Source organism: Dermochelys coriacea, chromosome 27, assembly GCF_009764565.3.
Source record: "Dermochelys coriacea isolate rDerCor1 chromosome 27, rDerCor1.pri.v4, whole genome shotgun sequence".
Taxonomy (NCBI): Eukaryota; Metazoa; Chordata; order Testudines; family Dermochelyidae; genus Dermochelys; species Dermochelys coriacea.
The window spans coordinates 3,651,799-3,672,164 of record NC_050094.1 but is presented as its reverse complement, the minus strand read 5'-3'; the positions used below and the strand labels follow the sequence as shown (position 1 = coordinate 3,672,164).

General features: G+C 53.4%; 1 protein-coding gene across 1 annotated transcript in view; it reads right to left on the bottom strand.

The window, feature by feature from the left end:
- Nucleotides 1-20,366, bottom strand: part of LOC119849184 (alpha-2-macroglobulin-like protein 1) — a 58,636-nt gene that overhangs the window by 11,218 nt on the left and 27,052 nt on the right. Inside the window, exons 17-27 of the mRNA XM_043503269.1 lie at nt 10,392-10,483; nt 9,164-9,349; nt 8,101-8,326; nt 7,738-7,864; nt 6,171-6,292; nt 5,563-5,614; nt 4,876-4,950; nt 4,305-4,481; nt 3,999-4,080; nt 3,562-3,718; nt 2,997-3,071 (exon numbers count right to left, since the gene is read on the bottom strand). Coding sequence (XP_043359204.1) covers nt 2,997-3,071; nt 3,562-3,718; nt 3,999-4,080; nt 4,305-4,481; nt 4,876-4,950; nt 5,563-5,614; nt 6,171-6,292; nt 7,738-7,864; nt 8,101-8,326; nt 9,164-9,349; nt 10,392-10,483 — 1,371 coding nt within the window. The remainder of the gene's footprint in view (nt 1-2,996; nt 3,072-3,561; nt 3,719-3,998; nt 4,081-4,304; nt 4,482-4,875; nt 4,951-5,562; nt 5,615-6,170; nt 6,293-7,737; nt 7,865-8,100; nt 8,327-9,163; nt 9,350-10,391; nt 10,484-20,366) is intronic.

The window sequence follows — 20,366 nt, the reverse complement described above, 5'->3', positions numbered from 1 at the left end:
TCCCTGGCACCAACCCCCCCCACAACTCCCCCGTCTCATCTCAAACCCTTCCCTGGAACCAAGCCGCCCACAACTCCGCCGTCTCACCCCAAACACTTGCCTGGCACCAACCCCCCCACAACTCCCCCGTCTCACCCTAAACCTTTCCCTGGCACCAACCCCCCCCCCCCCCACGACTCCCCCATCTCAACCCAAACCCTTCCCTGGCACCAAATCCCCACACCAACTCCCCCGTCTCACCCCAAACCCTTCCCTGGTACCAACCCCTGCGCTCCCCTGTCTCACCCCAAACTATTCACTGGTACCAACCCCCCCCACGACTCCCCCGTCTCTCCCAAACCCTTCCCTAGTACCAACCCACACACAACACCCCCATCTAACCACAAACCCTTCCCTGTATCAACTCCCCATGACTCCCCAATCCCATCCCATACCCTTCCCTGGCACCAACCCCTGCACAACACCCCCATCTCAACCCAAACCCTTCCCTGCTACCATCCCCCCATGACTCCCCAATCTCACCTCAACCTTTCCCTGGCACCAACCCCCTCACGACTCCCCTGGCTCCCCCCAAACCCTTCTCTGACATCTACTCCTCCACAACTCCCCCGTCTCACCCCAAACCCTTCCCTGGTACCAATCCCCCACAACTCCCCCGTCTCACCCCAAACCCTTCCCTGGTTCCAATCCCCCACGACTCCCCCGTCTCTCCCCAAACCCTTCCCTGGTACCAACCCCCAACGACTCCCCCGTCTCACCCCAAACCCTTCCCTGGTACCAATCCCCCAAGACTCCTCCGTCTCTCCCCAAACCCTTCCCTGGTACCAACCCCCAACGACTCCCCTGTCTCACCCCAAACCCTTCCCTGGTACAAACCCAACCACGACTCCCCAGTCTAACCCCAACCCCTCTTTGGTACCAACCTTCCACAATTCCCCTGTCTCACCCCAAACCATTCCCTGGTAGCAACCCTACCACAACACCCCCATCTCACCCCAAACCCTTCCCTGGTATCAACCCCCGCACAACTCTCCCGACTCACCCCATACCCTTCCCTGGTACCAATCCCCCATGACTCCCCCGTCTTACCCCAAACCCTTCCCTCGTACCAACAACCCACGACACCCCCGGCTCACCCCAAACCCTTCCCTGGTACCAACCCCCCCATGCCTCCCCCATCTCACCCCAAACCCTTCCCTGGTATCAACCCTCGCACAACTCTCCTGACTCACCCCAAACCCTTCTCTGGTACCAACCCCCCCACGACTCCCCCATCCCACCCCAAATCCTTCCCTAGTATGAACACCCCCAACTCCCCCATCTCACCCCAAACCCTTCCCTAGTACAAACAACCACACAACTCGCCCGGCTCACCACATACCCTTCCCTGATAACAACCCCCCCACAACACCCCTGGCTCACCCCATACCCTTCCGTGGTATCAACCCCCTCACGACTCCCTCATCTCACCCCAAACCCTTCCCTGGTACCAACTCCCCCCACGACTCCCCCATCCCACCCCGAATACTTCCCTGGTACCAATCCCTCATGAGTCTCCCGTCTCACCCCAAACCCTTCCCTGGTTCCGACCCCCACACCTCCCCCATCTCACCCCAACCCTTCCCTGGTACCAACCCCCCCAACAACTCCACCGGCTAACCCCAAAACTTTCCCTGGTACCAACCCCCCCACGAATCCCCCATCTCACCCCAACTCCCACCCTGGTACCAACCCACCACGACTCCCCCATCTCAACCCAAACCCTTCCCTGGTACCAATCCCCGCATGCCTCCCCCGTCTCACCCCAAATCCTTCCCTGGTACCAACCCCCGTCATGAATCCCCCGTCTCACCCCAAATCCTTCCCTGGTACAAACCCAACCATGACTCCTCCGTCTAACCCCAAACCCTTCCCTGGTACCAACCCCCGCACAACTCTCCTGGCTCACCCCAAACCCTTCGCTGGTACCAAACCCCCACAACTCCCCCGTCTCACCCCAAACCCTTCCCTGGTACCAACAACCCATGACACCCACGGCTCACCCCAAACCCTTCCCTGGTACAAACCCAACCACGACTCCCCCGTCTAACCCCAAACCCTCTTTGGTACCAACCCTCCACAATTCCCCTGTCTCACCCCAAACCATTCCCTGGTAGCAACCCCACCACAACACCCCCATCTCACCCCAAACCCTTCCCTGGTACCAATCCCCCATGACTCCCCCGTCTCACTCCAAACCCTTCCCTGGAACCAACCCCCCCACGACTCCCCCATCTCACCCCAAACCCTTCCCTGGTACAAACCCAACCACGTCTCCCCCGTCTAACCCCAAACCCTCTTTGGTACCAACCCTCCACAATTCCTCTGTCTCACCCCAAACCATTCCCTGGTAGCAATCCTACCACAACACCCCCATCTCACCCCAAACCCTTCCCTGGTATCAACCCTCGCACAACTCTCCTGACTCACCCCAAACCCTTCCCTGGTACCAATCCCCCATGACTCCCCCATCTCACCCCAAACCCTTCCCTAGTACAAACCCCCCCACAACACCCCCATCTCACCCCAAACACTTCCCTAGTACCAACCCCCTACAACTCCCCCGTCTCACCCCAAACCTTTCCCTAGTACGAACGGCACGACTCCCCCAGCTCACCCCAAACCCTTCCATGGTACCAACCCCCCACAACTCCCCCATCTCACCCCAAACCCTTTCCTAGTACCAACCCCCCCACAACTCCCCCGTCTCACCCTAAACCCTTCCCTGGTAGCAACCCTGCACGACGCTCCCATCTCACCCCAAACCCTTCCCTAGTACCAACCCCCCACAACTCCCCCGTCTCACCCCAAACCCTTCCCTGGTACCAATCCCCCATGACTCCCCTGGCTCACCCCAAACCCTTGCCTGGCACTAACTCCCCCCTCACTGTCACCAACAAACTCCATTCCCCCCTGGCTGTTTGCCCCTCCCCTGGGACAGCAGGGCTTGGCCTCACCGTGAGCGGCTGCCCCAGCTCCAGCAGCGCTGCCGTGATGTAAGCCGAGAGAGAGAGCTCGTCCACCACGCCACCCTGAGGGGGATGGAGACACCGGGAGCCGGCTCAGACCGAACTGCGGGCCACCTTGCCAGGAACAGGTGAGCCACTGCCCAGCACAAGCCCATTGGGCCAGAACAGAACCGGCTCCAGCGCTCCGAGTGGCTGGTTTGGGTCCTGCCTCCTGCTGGGACCTGTCAGGCCCTCTGGGTCCCGAGCAGCTGCCCCCAGTCTGTGGCAGTGAGTTCCCCAGGCTAGTTCAGGAGAGGCAGTAGTGGCTCCATAGCCATGGCTGCACTGGACTCCCAGTATGAAATCCTATCTGAGCCCCCCTGGAACCAGAGGCTGGTAAATTGCTTTGAACTGACATTTGCCAGATTTCCTGTGAAGACCAGGGGCCCTTTTGCAGAGGCTGACGGATTCGCCCCTCGTTGGGCGAGTTCCTGCTCATTAAATGCCTCCCCTACCCCTTCCCCAGCTTGTCCCCTCCTCCCCCATCCCATCAGCCCATCCCGCGCCCTCCCACCTGCAGGGCATTGTTGAACAGCTTCCCCACACTGCGGAAGCAGCCGCTCTCCAGGTGGTGACGCTGCAGCCACCTTAGGGCGTCCTCTAGGTGCTTCTCGTCGATGGAGATGTAGGGTCTGGCCTGGCCAAAGGACTTGAGAACAAAGGCCGTCAGCCTGGGCAGGGAGAGACCCCGTTAGAGGGACACGCTGCCGGTGATGCTGCGGGCCAGGAGGGAGGTGCACGGGGGATGGGGATGGGGGTCAGCACTGTCAGAGGTGAGCAGAGCTGTCAGGGAGCCCAGGACGGGAATGGGGGGGTGCTTTGAGTGAGTATGTGGGACAGAGCTGTGTGGGGAGCAGGACTGGAATAGCAGTGGGGCTGGGGGTCAGGCTGCAGCCAGGTAGGCCCTGCCTACCCAGAGCCCTGACTTGCCCATGCCATGCAGCCCCTCACCAGGTGTTGCCCACGGCGTCGCTCTCCCCAAAGGCGCTGTAAGAGCCATCGTTGTGCTTATAGAGCAGCTCACGCTGGTAGCCTGTAGGGAGAGGAGAGAGACAGCGAGTCCTGCATCCGCTCATCCCTGGGGGCTAGAATCCACCCCCAGCCTGCGCCCCGTGGGGCCCGCTAGCCCTCCCCTCCCCTATGACACTGAGACTCAGAGATTCCAGGGGTCGGTTTGAATGGAGGGATGGAGTTAAGGCTGAATAGGGGCCCTGATCCCTCCATGCTTTGGAGGTGGAGAGGTGGGAAGACACTCACCACTCTGGAGGTATCCCTGGGCCTTGTGTCTGATCTCCGGGCTCAGCTGCCCGCTCTTCTCCAGGTACTGCTGGATGTAGATGTTGGGAGCGAACCGGACCATGTTCTGCTCTCCGCAGCCGTAGGGCATGGCCAACAGGCGGTCTATGTTCTGCAGAGCCGTGCCCATTATGTCTCCTGGCACCAAGGGAGTCGGGGGAGCAGAAAATTACCAGGCTGCAAAACAGCTGCCCTGTCCCTAGCACCATGTCTGTGGAGCCCTGGCTCACGGGGGCCCAGAGCCCCAAGTTGGATTCAGGCCTGGTGGGGTTACGTGGATATGTGGTGCTGAATGGCCAAGACGCCAATGCCCTGGCACAGCTTCATGGCATCACTGCGAGAGTCTATTGCCCCTTGCTGGGGATGAGGCCCTGGAGCACAGACTGCAGGGACCAGTCCTGCCCCCGGTCCCAGGCACCCACTAGACCTCATTGGTCTTTTCCATCCGTGATGCCCCAGCCTCTCTGATCAGACGGGCTGGTTGGAAAAGGGCACCGTGCCCTGACAGGGAGGGGGCATGGGAATTCCTTACCCAGGACAGTCACGTGGGCCCGCTCGGACCCCGCCAGGACATTTGCAGGCAGCTGCAAGGAGATTTCTTCGGATGCTGCATAACACGAAGGCGAAGACACACAGTTAAAGGTCTCTTGGGAACCTGCCCCTGCCTCCAGCCAATCAGATCCCTCCATTCCTCACCATTCGGGGCTCTCGCCCAGTCACAGCCCCTCTCTCAATCCCAAGCTCCCCCCACCATGGCACAAACGTGCCCTTGAGGGTGAGGGCTGGGGGGTCACAGTGTGGAGTCCTGCCTGTGGAACTCGGTCCCTCTCCTGGCCCCAGAGAGCTGGTGTGACGAGCTCTGCAGGGAGCATCGTACACACGGGGGCCAGGCTGAAGGGGAGAGGAGCTGGCGTAACAGGGGTCCAGTGAGACTCGGGAGCAGGAGCCAGACGTGCTCGAACCTTCGGCCCATGGCAGACAGGTCCATAACTGCCCACTGGGGGGTGCATCTTCCCCGGGCAGCTGGGCCTGGACCCTGTCCCAGGCCGGACATTGGTCTGGATGCCTCCTGCTCCAGTCCAGCCTGGAAGCTCCTGAGCCCCGAGCTGAGCCATCCAGCGGCCCAGCCATCACTGATGTGCCGTAGCCAAGAGACGGCTCGGGCATCTCCCCGCCTTAGTGACACCCACTGAGTCCCGGACAGGCGCTGGGATCCTACCTTCCTGGCAGAGCAGGGAGCTGTGCGCCTTCTCCTCCAGGATCCCCCCCGGCTGATGGGAAGGAGCATCAGACAGAAGGTCAGGATGAGGGACCGTGCACGTCACAGCCTGACAGGGCCTGCTAGGTCAGCCAGTGCCCATAGCCAGGGCAGGATCATCCCCTACAGCCCATGCTGTGGGGCTCGGGCACATCCAGCTGCCAGCACCACAGCGATGGGGCTCCCGTCCCTTCCTTGGGGAGACAGTTCCCAGCCCAGCAAATCTTGCCACTTCCTCCTCTTCAGCGCGGTACTTCCCTCTGCTAGTTCCCTCCGCCCCGTCGAGCCCTCCCGTGTGTCACACTCAGGCACCCCCCTTGGGGCTAACCCCTGCCTCTGTCTGCCCCAGGACTCTCCTGCCAGCTCCCTGATCTCGCTGTGACAGGGCCGTGTGACGGGGCTGTGCAGGTCAGGGTCTGGGACATGGACGGCGTAGTGCTGGGACATTATTTCCTGTGGCAGGACAAAGAACAATCACAAGTGCAGACTCGGCCCACGGCTACCAGGGGGTGAGACCCAGGCACCAGATCTTGCTCTGCTGTGCCAAGAGGCCCCGACCAGACACTGACCTGGACCAGCAGGGGCTTTATCACAGTGTCCATTCGCCCCTGAGCCGGCACCACGGCCAGCTCGTTGCCACAGAGCTTCTCGGTGTGCAGAGCCTCGGTGCTGACGGTGAAGTTCACCTCCCCTGCCGAGCAAGGTGGGAGATGCTCCCATTAGATAGACCAATGCCCCTGCCCGAGGCAGAGAGAAGCCTATGTCCAAGGGGGGGCGGATAGTGGAAGGGGAGAGGCAGGGGAGAGGGTGGTGAAAAAGGGATTGAAAAGCAGAGAAAATGGAGAGAGAGAAAATGGGGGAGAAAAGAGAGAGAAGGAAAGAGGGGAAGGAAAGGATGGAGGGAAATGATGAGTTGAGTGTAATGGGTTTCTCTGCCTTAGCCCTTGTGCGGGAACAGCGAATGGCAACCCAGAAACTGCACCTCTCCCTGCTGAAATCACTGACAGCTGCGTTAAGTGGGGGAACCTCAGAACGTGACATTGCAGCTGGAAGCAGCAGCGGCCAGCGAGATGGCAGAGGGGTCCTGATCTACAGGGCTTGGTCAGTGAGACTGCTGGAAGCGAGCGGGGAGAAACTGTGCTTGAAGCTGATGTAGTTTGTTAAGTCAGGTAATAGTAAATGGCTTCTCTTTATTTTTCTTGTAACTATTTCTGACTTTTATGCCCCATTCCTTGCACTCACTTAAAATCTCGCTTTGTGGTTAATGAACGTGTTTGATTGTTTTATCTAATCCAGTGTGTTTAAACTGAAGTGTCTGGGCAACTCTATTTGGGGTGACAAGATGCGTGCATGTTATTCTTGTAAAGGAATATTGGCCGTAATGTAACTTGTATTGTCCAGGAGAGGGCTGGGGAGGCAGGACAGACCTTTCTGGAGGAAGATCTGGGACTGGGGATGTTGGGGTTGCCCTGCAGTATAACCCAGGCTGGTGAAAGCCAGAGTGTAACCCGAGAGTGGCAGGCAGGCTGCAGTCACACACAGACGCTCATGGTGCGGCTTGCATGCTGGGGGCTGTTTGTGAGCGGCCCAGGTGGGAGCTACTGAAGTCAGCTAAGGTGTCAGGGCAGGAGTGACAGAGCTCCTCATTCGTCTGGATTGTGCCCGGCTATGGCGCAGTGGCTCAGCGGCAGAGAGCCAGTGGCAGCTTGGGCCAGCTGCAGACAGCAGCAGTAAAGGCATTGGCAGTGAGTGCGGCTGAGCTGGCTCTGTGTCGTGGTCTTAAGGGGAAGCCCTAGATATTGAACCCGGCCCTTGCTGCTGCCAGCTCCACCTGGCAGAAGGGTTAACATGAAAGGGGTCTTTCTGCTGGAGTGTCCTTCTCTTCCCCCTTCCCCCGCTGCAGCTCTTCCCATCCCCTTCCCTTCCCCTCAGCACAAAGTCCTGAGCAACCCTGTTGTGCGCCCTCCTTCTCACTCCCAGAACAGAGCCTCCAATGCCCCTTACCCGTCTCTCCCCCCATGCAGAGCCTCCAAAGGCCCCTACCTGCTTCCCTAATGCAAAGGCTCCAGCACTGTGCAGAGCCCCCCACCCCTTCCCCGCCCCTCCCCTCCAGCACAGAGCCCCCAGCGCCCTTACCCAGGCTGCTTGCCGTCACCTCCCATTGGAAGGTTTTCCCTTCATCTGCACAGAGGCAGCTGGTGTAGGCGCCGTCCTCACTTGCCTGCATCTGGAACTGCGCAGACTCCGCCAGCGTCAGCCGCACCTGTGGGGCCCAATACGAGAGCCCCCTTAGGGTTGTGGGGACTCACTCACATGTGCCAGCTCCAAGCCGAGACGTGGCCCCTCTGGGGCTCAGGCCCCCTCACCGTGATGTGCTGACCCCAGGGGTCACGGGGTCACAGCCGGTGACTGCCAGTGCCACTTGCCAGCCTGTGCCACTGCCCAGCTCCCCAGCCCCAGATCACCAGCCCCAGCAGCTCAGCCCCGGGCGGTGCTCACCTTGATGCATTGCTGCAGGTAGTTGAAGACGGTGGCCTTTAGGGCGAAGGCCTCTCCCCGGATCACGGAGTACGGCAAGGCCAGCTCCACAAAGAAGGGTTTGAAGGCCATGAAGGTGGCCGTGGGGGAGAGCCCAAAGCCCACCTCTGCCGTGCAGAACATCCCAGCTTTCCACTCCGTGATGGTGTCGGGCAACACGACTGGGATGTCCTTGGAGCCCCCCTTGCTGGGCCAGAACAGACACAAACAGAGCATCAGACACGCAGCCACCCCATGGGAAGCGCTCATGAGCACGGCCACCAGAGACGTCCCTGCCCGACCCTCCACTGGGCTGAGGCCCTGGGCCGGTGGCACAGAAACAGGCCAATCCCAGACAGCAGAGAGGGAAAGAGCTGTCAGTGCCCCCATCTCGTCCCCTCCTCCGCCCCATGCCAGCTGCGCAGGATCCTTCCCTGCTCCGGGACGTTCTGGTCTGGGCTCAGTGTGCCACGGGATGGGGATCCCCTTTCTGCAGCCAGACACATCTCCCTGTCACGGGGTTATTCCTGGGTGTCAGTCTCAATTCCCCCTGCTCAGGACTCCCTGCCTCTCCCACTTCTAACCCACGTGCCACCCTCAATGTCCCCCTTCCAGGGGTTCATTCCCCTCCCATGTTCTCAGTGCCGGAGCTCCCAGGCACCGCATGGGAATGAAACCACCAGAAGGGCAATGGGGTTGGGATGATAAATGGGTTCGGGATCCAGGGAACGGCCGGGGAGGGGTTGGCACGAACCCCGCTCTGCTGGCAAGACACAGGGTCACGGTGCTGCCTGGGCTCCCAGCCCTCTCCCCCACTCTGCGGGTTCATTACACCTGTAAATAGACAATTCCCATAGCACTGGGGGCTTGTTATTCTCCATTGCTGTGCTGGGTTCCTCTCCGCTGGCAACAGGGCGCAGGAACCAGCCTCATGTGGGCAGCCAGCCCTCCCCCAGCCAGTGCGCCGCCTTTGGGAGCTGCTTCTTTCGAGGGTGTGGCCTGGAGGCCGCTCCGCTGGGACGGTTTGTGACAGCTCCTCACTCACCCCACAGGGACCAGGTCCCACAGCCATGTCTCTGGGAAGTATGCACGTGCCACTGCCTCCTCCTGGGTGCTGGGCGCTGGCACTAGCAGGTCATTGATCAATGGGGTCCCTGCTGCACTATCCACATGTGCTGCCCCAGGGATCATGCCAAGAAAAGATACAAAGGCGGGTTGAGGGAGCCGCACGCTGATTTGGAGGCAAATCCAGACGATGATTCACGTGTGTTTGCACTTGCAAAATCTCGATGTTTGAGGACATTTCGGGGGACTGCACATGGCCACTGGGAGCTCTGAGAACTGACCCCTGCTGGCAGGACTGGGGCTGGAGGGGGCTTGGGCTGGGGGTGTCCTAGATGCAGCACACATTGGTCGACTCAGCACGTGGGCAGGAGCCAGGGAGTTCTGAGCTCAGTCCCAGCTGTACCCTGAGCAGCGTTAATGGTACATTGCACTCCTAGAGCCCTTCACAAAGAGCCGCTAGCCAGGCAGGTTAAATCATTAGCCACACTGAGCAGCTGGGACATGGAGGCCTAGAGAGGCTCAGTGCATTTCTGCTGCAACCAATGAGAATGAAAAGCCATCGGTCTCCGTGTGACCATAAGAACGGCCATACTGGGTCACACCAAAGGTCCATCTAGCCCAGTATCCTGTCTTCTAACAGTGGCCAATGCTAGGTGCCCCAGAGGGAATGAACAGAACAGGTAATCATCAAGTGATCCATCCCATCACCCATTCCCAGCTCCTTGCAAACAGAGGCTAGGGACACCATCCCTGCCCATCCTGGCTAATAGCCGTTGATGGACCTGTTCTCCATGAACTTATCTAGTTCTTTTTTTAAACCTGTTATAGCCTTGGCCCTCACAACATCCTCTGGCAAAGAATTCCAGCTGAAGGAGGAGGACCAGAGCTGAATTGGAAGGGTCAGATGATCATGTGTACCCAGCCCCCACTGAATACTCTAGAGAAACCCTCCCATCCCCGCCCTATTGAGAACAATGGACAAACTCCCACCCTCGGCGTCTTTGAGAACAATGGAGAAACCCCCACCCCCACTCCATTGAGAACACTGCAATTGACAATGACAGTGGCAGAACCAGGATCAGAACCCAGGTCCCAGGTCTGATCCACGAGCCCACACGTCTCCCCTCAGAGGGCAGAGAGGGCATTTGGAATTGCTGATCGAGGGGGATGGAAGCTCTCGGCCCAACTGACCTGCTATGGGGAATGACAGGCCAATGTCACTATAGCCGTAGTACTTTACGAGTCCATCTTCACAGGGCTGCCTGGTGTTGGTGTTGGTGAGAATTTTCAAAGCTGCATCCTGGGTGAGAAGGAAGACAGAGGAAAAAGCATCAGGAGCTGCTAAAATAGGGGACTGTGGCATCATTCTTTGGCCTTTCTCCTCCCCCACCTAAGCTGGAAGCAAAAAGAACCCTGGGAGGACAAAGACTTCAACTGAGGAGATTGGTCCCAAGCTTAAAAGATCCCCTTGGGACTGTCACCTGATTTGCTGAAATTGCCTCTGAGCCCATTTTCCCTGTCAGCTTGGGACTTCCAGAACCCTGTCTTGTTGAGCCAGACACACTAGTCTGCTGCAACACAAACCCAGGGTTTGGTCCATGCCCCCAAAGCTGCAGACTTAACTGAAAACAGCTTAGCAAGTTACCTGTCGCCAGCACCCAGACACCCAGCTCCCAATGGGATCCAAACCCCAAATAAATCTGTTTTACTCTGTATAAAGCTTATACAGTAACTCCTCACTTACTATTGCATGCATCCGATGAAGTGAGCTGTAGCTCACGAAAGCTTATGCTCAAATAAATTTGTTAGTCTCTAAGGTGCCACCGGTACTCCCTTTCTTTTTGCGAATACAGACTAATACGGCTGCTACTCTGAAACCTATTGTAGTTATGTTCCTGAGAAATGCAACTTTATGCGAAATGATGTTAAGCAAATCCAATTTCCCCATAAGAATTCATGTAAATGGGGGGGTTAGGTTCCAGGGACATTTTTTTCACCAGACAAAAGACATTATATACATAAATAGTATAAGTTTTAAACTAATTTAAACAAGCAGTTTAATATTGTACACAACAATGAATGATTGACGGAGGAAAAGATCCGAGGTTTGGAGATGCAGGTGGAAAGTCTGGTTGAGTTTAGGAAGGGGTTTGAGCAGATGATGGAGCAAAGATATGAGGTATCAGAAGGGAAAAGCTCAGACTCACAGATGGAAGCAGGGCTGGGGAATTTTGAGGGGAGACTGGATGAGGAAAGTGGTCAGTGGAAACATGTGACTCAAAGAACCAGGCAGAGAAAAAGACGGGCTAGTGAAGGAGAAATAGAGCTTAGGAACAGGTTTGCAGAGTTGGAAAATGAAGAAGGGGCTCAGCAGGTAGTCGCTGAAGGTGGAAGGGTAAGGAAGAAGAGAAGAGAGGCTAGCCCTATAGAAAAAGGGGAAGAGTCAAGGGAGACTACACCAAATATGAGCCCCAGGAGGATACAGGATGGGTTGAAGAAGATTGTAAGGGAAAATAGGAATGGAAAGAACTTGCAGCCAGAGAGAACAGGGGAGAGACTGGAGAATAGCACTGTCACCAGGAAAAGGCAGGTCTATGTGATCGGGGACTCTTTATTGTGAAGAATAGACAGGCCTGTAACTAGAGCTGATCCTGAGAATAGAAGGGTGTGCTGTCTTCCGGGTGCTAAGATACGGGATGTAGACCTGAGGTTGAAAAGGATCCTAAAGGGAGCGGGAAAGAATCCCCTAATTATCCTTCATGTGGGAACAAATGATACGGCTAGATTCTCGCTGGAAAGTATTAAGGGAGACTATGCTAGGTTGGGGAAGACGCTTAAGGAAATTGAGGCTCAGGTGATCTTTAGCGGGATCCTTCCTGTTCCTAGAGAAGGGCAACAAAGGTCTGACAAGATTATGACTGTCAACAGATGGCTTAGGCAGTGGTGCTATAAGGAGGGCTTTGGGATGTATGACCACTGGGAGGCATTCATGGACAGAGGTCAGTTCTCTCGGGATGGACTTCATCTCAGTAGGGAAGGAAATAGACTTCTAGGATCGAGGCTGGCACAACTGATAAAGAGAGCTTTAAACTAGGAATTGGGGGGAGATGGATGGGAGATGTCCAGAAAATCTCCACGCCAGATTTTAGCATTGAGAGGGAAGAAGATGAAGTAAGAATGGATACAGCCGTGGGTAGGAGAATGTATATAAGGACTGAGGGCGGTGTGGATACTAGTCTAATAGGTTATACTGGATGTAGAATGACTGTGCCTAATAGGGTACAAAATGTGAGCGAGGCCAAACAGTAAAAATTAAGATGTTTGTACACCAATGCGAGGAGACTAGGTAACAAAATGGAGGAACTAGAGCTACTGGTGCAGGAAGTGAAACCAGATATTATAGGGATAACAGAAACATGGTGGAATAGTAGTCATGACTGGACTACAGGTATTGAAGGGTATGTGCTCTTTAGGAAAGACAGAAACAAAGGTAAAGGTGGTGGAGTAGCATAGTATATCAATGATGAGGTAGAATGTAAAGAAATAAGAAGCGATGCAATGGATAAGACAGAGTCTGTCTGGGCAAAAATTACATTGGGGAAGAAAACTAGTAAAGCCTCTCCTACGATAGTGCTTGGGGTGTGCTATAGACCTCCGGGATCTAATTTGGATATGGATAGAGCCCTTTTTAATGTCTTTAATCAAGTAAATACTAATGGAAACTGCGTGATCATGGGAGACTTTAACTTCCCAGATATAGACTGGAGGACCAGTGCTAGTAATAATAATAGGGCTCAGATTTTCCTAGATGCGATAGCTGATGGATTCCTTCATCAAGTAGTTGCTGAACCAACTAGAGGGGATGCCATTTTAGATTTAATTTTGGTGAGTAGCGAGGACCTCATAGAATAAATGGTTGTAGAGGACAATCTTGGATCAAGTGATCATGAGCTAATTCAGTTCAAACTAAATGGAAGGATTAACAAAAATAAATCTGCAACTAGGGTTTTTGATTTCAAAAGGGCTGACTTTCAAAAATTAAGGAAATTAGTTAGGGAAGTGGATTGGACCGAAGAACTTATGGATCTAAAGGTAGAGGAGGCCTGGGATTACTTTAAATCAAAACTGCAGAAGCTATCGGAAGCCTGTATCCCAAGAAAGGGGAAAAAATTCATAGGAAGGAGTTGTAGACCAAGCTGGATGAGCAAGCATCTTAGAGAGGTGATTATGAAGAAGCAGAAAGCATACAGGGAGTGGAAGATGGGAGGGATCAGCAAGGAAAGCTACCTAATTGAGGTCAGAACATGTAGGAATCAAGTGAGACAGGCTAAAAGCCAAGTAGAGTTGGACCTTGCAAAGGGAATTAAAACCAATAGTAAAAGGTTCTATAGCCATATAAATAAGAAGAAAACTATGAAGGAAGAAGTGGGGCCGCTTAACACTGAGGATGGAGCGGAGGTTAAAGATAATCTAGGCATGGCCCAATATCTAAACAAATACTTTGCCTCAGTCTTTAATAAGGTTAAAGAGGATCTTGGGGATAATGGTAGCATGACAAATGGGAAGGAGGATATAGAGGTAGATATTACCATATGAGAGGTAGAAGCGAAACTGAAACATCTTAATGGGACTAAATCAGGGGGCCCAGATAATCTTCATCCAAGAATATTAAAGGAATTGGCACCTGAAATTGCAAGCCCATTAGCAAGAATTTTTAATGTATCTGTAAACTCAGGAATAGTACCGAATGATTGGAGAATTGCTAATATAGTTCCTATTTTTAAGAAAGGAAAAAAAAGTGATCCGGGTAACTACAGGCCAGTTAGTTTGACATATGTAGTATGCAAGGTCCTGGAAAAAATTTTGAAGGAGAAATTAGTTAAGGACATTGAAGTCAATGGTAAATGGCACAAAATACAACATGGTTTTACAAAAGGTAGATCGTGCCAAACCAACCTAATCTCCTTTTTTGAAAAAGTAACAGATTTTTTAGATAAAGGAAATGCAGTGGATCTAATTTACCTAGATTTCAGTAAGGCATTTGATACCGTGCCACATGGGGAATTATTAGTTAAATTGGAGAAGATGGGGATCAATATGAACATCAAAAGGTGGATAAGGAATTGGTTAAAGGGGAGACTGCAACGGGTCCTACTGAAAGGCGAACTGTCAGGTTGGAGGGAGGTTACCAGTGGAGTTCCTCAGGGATCGGTTTTGGGACCAATCTTATTTAATCTTTTTATTACTGACCTTGGCACAAAAAGTGGGAGTGTGCTAATAAAGTTTGCAGATGATACAAAGCTGGGAGGTATTGCCAATTCGGAGAAGGATCGGGATATTATACAGGAGGATCTGGATGACCTTGTAAACTGGAGTAATAGTAATAGGATGAAATTTAATAGTGAGAAGTGTAAGGTTATGCATTTAGGGATTAATAACAAGAATTTTAGCTATAAGTTGGGGACGCATCAATTAGAAGTAACGGAAGAGGAGAAGGACCTTGGAGTATTGGTTGATCATAGGATGAGTATGAGCTGCCAATGTGATATGGCTGTGAAAAAAGCTAATGCGGTTTTGGGATGCATCAGGAGAGGCATTTCCAGTAGGGATAAGGAGGTTTTAGTACCGTTATACAAGGCACTGGTGAGACCTCACCTAGAATACTGTGTGCAGTTCTGGTCTCCCATGTTTAAAAAGGATGAATTCAAACTGGAGCAGGTACAGAGAAGGGCTACTAGGATGATCCGAGGAATGGAAAACTTGTCTTATGAAAGGAGACTTAAGGAGCTTGGCTTGTTTAGCCTAACTAAAAGAAGGTTGAGGGGAGATATGATTGCTCTCTATAAATATATCAGAGGGATAAATACAGGAGAGGGAGAGGAATTATTTAACCTCAGCACCAATGTGGACACAAGAACAAATGGGTATAAACTGGCCACCAGGAAGTTTAGACTTGAAATCAGACGAAGGTTTTTAACCATCAGAGGAGTGAAGTTTTGGAATAGCCTTCCAAGGGAAGCAGTGGGGGCAAAAGATCTATCTGGCTTTAAGATTCTACTCGATAAGTTTATGGAGGAGATGGTATGATGGGATAATGGGATTTTGGTAAGTAATTGATCTTTAAATATTCAGGGTAAATAGGCCAAATCCCCTGAGATGGGATATTAGATGGATGGGATCTGAGTTACTATAGAAAATTCTTTCCTGGGTATCTGGCTGGTGAATCTTGCCCATATGCTCAGGGTTTAGCTGATTGCCATATTTGGGGTCGGGAAGGAATTTTCCTCCAGGGCAGATTGGAGAGGCCCTGGCGGTTTTTTCGCCTTCCTCTGTAGCATGGGGCATGGTTGACTTGAGGGAGGCTTCTCTGCTCCTTGAAGTCTTTGAACCATGATTTAAGGACTTCAATAGCTCAGACATGGGTGAGGTTTTTCATAGGAGTGGGTGGGTGAGATTCTGTGGCCTGCGCTGTGCAGGAGGTCGGACTAGATGATCAGAATGGTCCCTTCTGACCTTAGTATCTATGAATCTATGATTGTGAAGCTTGGTTGAGGTGGTGGAGTAAGAGGGTGGGATATTTCCCAGGGAATGCCTTTCTGCTAAATGATGAACTAGCATTCGGCTGAGCCCTCAAGAGTTAATACACTGTTGTTAATGTAGCCTCACACTCTACAAGGCAGCATTGACTGAGGCAGGAGGGAGGAAACACAATAGCTGCAGGGCAGTATCTGCAAACACTTTCCTGCAAAAAAATGAACATGATGATGAGCCCACGCTATCCAGCTGGATCGCATCATTTCCTCCTCCTGACAGCACATGCACGTCTGCACAGGTGCAGACTTTTCAAAGTGCTGGTGGGTGCATGCATGAGTGAGAGAGAGACATGCATTGCCCCTTTACGTACGCTGATGGCATTTCAAGTACGTTGCCCTTTTAAGCAGATCAGCCAGTTCAGACAGGAAGCAACAGCTTCCTGCAAGCTCCCCCGCCAGTCTTCTCCCTGAGCCCTGTGACTGTCCCCTCCTCCACTTTCTGGAGAAGGGGTATGGAGGGGGTGGGGAAGGAACAGGGGGCATCTAACATCAGCAGCATAGGTGCCAAGTTTTCTCGCCCCAGGCCCTGCCCCGACTCCATCCCTGCCCTGCCCCCTCCCGCCCCTGCCCCGCCCCCATTCCAACATCTGACATCAGCAGCATAGGTGTCAAATTTTCTCGCCCCTGGCCCCGCCCCAATTCCACCGCTGCCTTGCCCTCTCCTGCCCCTGCCCCGGCCCTTTTCCAACCCCTTCCCCAAAGTCCCCACCTCAGCTCTGCCCCCTCCCTGCCCCTATTGGACTCCTTCCCCAAATCCCTGCCCCGGCCCCGCCTCTTCCCAGAGTACGCCACGTCCCCCCTCCATCCCCTCTGTCCCAATGCTTGCTGCGGCGAAACAGCTGTTTCATGGCAGCAAACCCTGGGTGCTAGGTGGAGAAGCGGGAATGCGGCGCACTCAGGGGAGGAGGCAGAGCGGAGGTGGGGTGGGGTGGGGGGGGTGGGGAGCTGCTGGTGGGTGCAGGGCCTATGATCAGCACCCCTCTCCGCCCCTCCACCAGCAAGCAGGAACCTCCTGGGAGCCGCTCCAAGGCAGAGGGCAGGGCAGGAGCAGCACGGCAGTGAGGGGAGGGCCACTTGAACTGATGCTGGGCAACTGCTGAAACACCTACCTCACAGGGAATTTAGGGGAGCTGATGGGTGGGGGGGGTGCTGCCGGCTTCCCCTGGTTCTAATCCCCATGAGGAGGGGCTGCTCTTCCAGAGAATCCTGCAAGTGGTGGACAAAGCAGGCAGCTGCCAAACGACATTATAAGGGAGCATTGCGCAACTTTAATCAAGCAAGTTCCCTAATTGATCAGCAACGTAACAACGAAACAACATTAACCGGGACAATGTTAGACAAGAACAAATGGGTATAAACTGGCCACCAGGAAGTTTAGACTTGAAATCAGACGAAGGTTTTTAACCATCAGAGGAGTGAAGTTTTGGAATAGCCTTCCAAGGGAAGCAGTGGGGGCAAAAGATCTATCTGGCTTTAAGATTCTACTCGATAAGTTTATGGAGGAGATGGTATGATGGGATAATGGGATTTTGGTAAGTAATTGATCTTTAAATATTCAGGGTAAATAGGCCAAATCCCCTGAGATGGGATATTAGATGGATGGGATCTGAGTTACTATAGAAAATTCTTTCCTGGGTATCTGGCTGGTGAATCTTGCCCATATGCTCAGGGTTTAGCTGATTGCCATATTTGGGGTCGGGAAGGAATTTTCCTCCAGGGCAGATTGGAGAGGCCCTGGCGGTTTTTCGCCTTCCTCTGTAGCATGGGGCATGGTTGACTTGAGGGAGGCTTCTCTGCTCCTTGAAGTCTTTGAACCATGATTTAAGGACTTCAATAGCTCAGACATGGGTGAGGTTTTTCATAGGAGTGGGTGGGTGAGATTCTGTGGCCTGCGCTGTGCAGGAGGTCGGACTAGATGATCAGAATGGTCCCTTCTGACCTTAGTATCTATGAATCTATGATTGTGAAGCTTGGTTGAGGTGGTGGAGTAAGAGGGTGGGATATTTCCCAGGGAATGCCTTTCTGCTAAATGATGAACTAGCATTCGGCTGAGCCCTCAAGAGTTAATACACTGTTGTTAATGTAGCCTCACACTCTACAAGGCAGCATTGACTGAGGCAGGAGGGAGGAAACACAATAGCTGCAGGGCAGTATCTGCAAACACTTTCCTGCAAAAAAATGAACATGATGATGAGCCCACGCTATCCAGCTGGATCGCATCATTTCCTCCTCCTGACAGCACATGCACGTCTGCACAGGTGCAGACTTTCCAAAGTGCTGGTGGGTGCATGCATGAGTGAGAGAGAGACATGCATTGCCCCTTTACGTACGCTGATGGCATTTCAAGTACGTTGCCCTTTTAAGCAGATCAGCCAGTTCAGACAGGAAGCAACAGCTTCCTGCAAGCTCCCCCGCCAGTCTTCTCCCTGAGCCCTGTGACTGTCCCCTCCTCCACTTTCTGGAGAAGGGGTATGGAGGGGGTGGGGAAGGAACAGGGGGCATCTAACATCAGCAGCATAGGTGCCAAGTTTTCTCGCCCCAGGCCCTGCCCCGACTCCATCCCTGCCCTGCCCCCTCCCGCCCCTGCCCCGCCCCCATTCCAACATCTGACATCAGCAGCATAGGTGTCAAATTTTCTCGCCCCTGGCCCCGCCCCAATTCCACCGCTGCCTTGCCCTCTCCTGCCCCTGCCCCGGCCCTTTTCCAACCCCTTCCCCAAAGTCCCCACCTCAGCTCTGCCCCCTCCCTGCCCCTATTGGACTCCTTCCCCAAATCCCTGCCCCGGCCCCGCCTCTTCCCAGAGTACGCCACGTCCCCCCTCCATCCCCTCTGTCCCAATGCTTGCTGCGGCGAAACAGCTGTTTCATGGCAGCAAACCCTGGGTGCTAGGTGGAGAAGCGGGAATGCGGCGCACTCAGGGGAGGAGGCAGAGCGGAGGTGGGGTGGGGTGGGGGGGGTGGGGAGCTGCTGGTGGGTGCAGGGCCTATGATCAGCACCCCTCTCCGCCCCTCCACCAGCAAGCAGGAACCTCCTGGGAGCCGCTCCAAGGCAGAGGGCAGGGCAGGAGCAGCACGGCAGTGAGGGGAGGGCCACTTGAACTGATGCTGGGCAACTGCTGAAACACCTACCTCACAGGGAATTTAGGGGAGCTGATGGGTGGGGGGGGTGCTGCCGGCTTCCCCTGGTTCTAATCCCCATGAGGAGGGGCTGCTCTTCCAGAGAATCCTGCAAGTGGTGGACAAAGCAGGCAGCTGCCAAACGACATTATAAGGGAGCATTGCGCAACTTTAATCAAGCAAGTTCCCTAATTGATCAGCAACGTAACAACGAAACAACATTAACCGGGACAATGTTAAGTGAGGAGTTACTGTACATGGTAAATTCGTAAATTCTTTGCCCTTTATATCACTGATAGAGAGATATGCACAGTTGCTTGCTCCCCAGGTATTAATCACTTACTCTGTTTATTAATAAACAAAAGTGATTTTATTAAGTATAAAAAGTAGGATTTAAGTGGTTTCAAGTAATAACAGACAGAACAAGGTAAGTTACCAAGCAAAATAAAACAAAACACGCAAGTCTAAGCCTAATATATTAGGAAACTGATTACAGGTAATAGCTCACCCTCAAAGATGTTCCAATAAGCTTCTTTCACAGACCTGACTCCTTCCTAGTCTGGGCCCAAACCTTTCCCCTCGTACAGTCTTTGTTAGATCTAGCTCACATCTCAGCTGGTAAGCAGGGATTTCCTCATGACTGGCAGCCCCCTTTGTCCTGTTCCACCCCATTTATAGCTTTGGCACAAGGCGGGAGTCTTTTATCTGTGCTTATCCCCACTCCCGCCTCATTGATGGAAAAGTACAAGGATTAAGATGGAATCTGGTATCATGTGACGTGGTCACATGTCACTGTAAGACCCCTAGTCTCCATTCTTCCTGGGTTGGACCACACGTACATAAGAAAGTTTGCAGGTAAACAAAGCATTTACAACCAATTGTCCTAGTCAATGGGAGCCATCAAGATTCTAAACCACCGTTAATGGCCCACACTTTGCATAATTAGAAAATGGACCTCAGAGTTATACTTCATATTTCTAGCTTCAGATACAAGAATGATACATGCATACAAATAGGAGGAATGTATCCAGTAGGTTATAACCTTTATTATGATACCCTACAAGAGACCTTTTGCATAAAGCATATTCCAGTGACATCATATTTACACTCATAAGCATATTTCCATAAAACATATGGAGTGAAACGTCACACCTGTGTATTAAGAACTATAATCTCTAGTGAGGTGAGAAAATTGCTTGATCCAAATACCGCCTAATGTAATTAAGGTCTAAGATTTAGACTGTGCACTTACCTTTTATTTTCTTTGGTAACTATCTCTGACCTTTTGTGCCTAACTTCCAAACGGAGCCGCTGCAGAGCGGAGGCAATGGGCACAACTCGCAGCCTCCGAAACCTGCCCCGGGTAGGGCCTGAACTCACAGCCCGTGGGCACCCCGGTGATTTACGGGCCACAGCACATCCCCTGGCACCCCTCGGTTACTGTGACACCAGGCTGCCTGCAAACTGGCTGGCT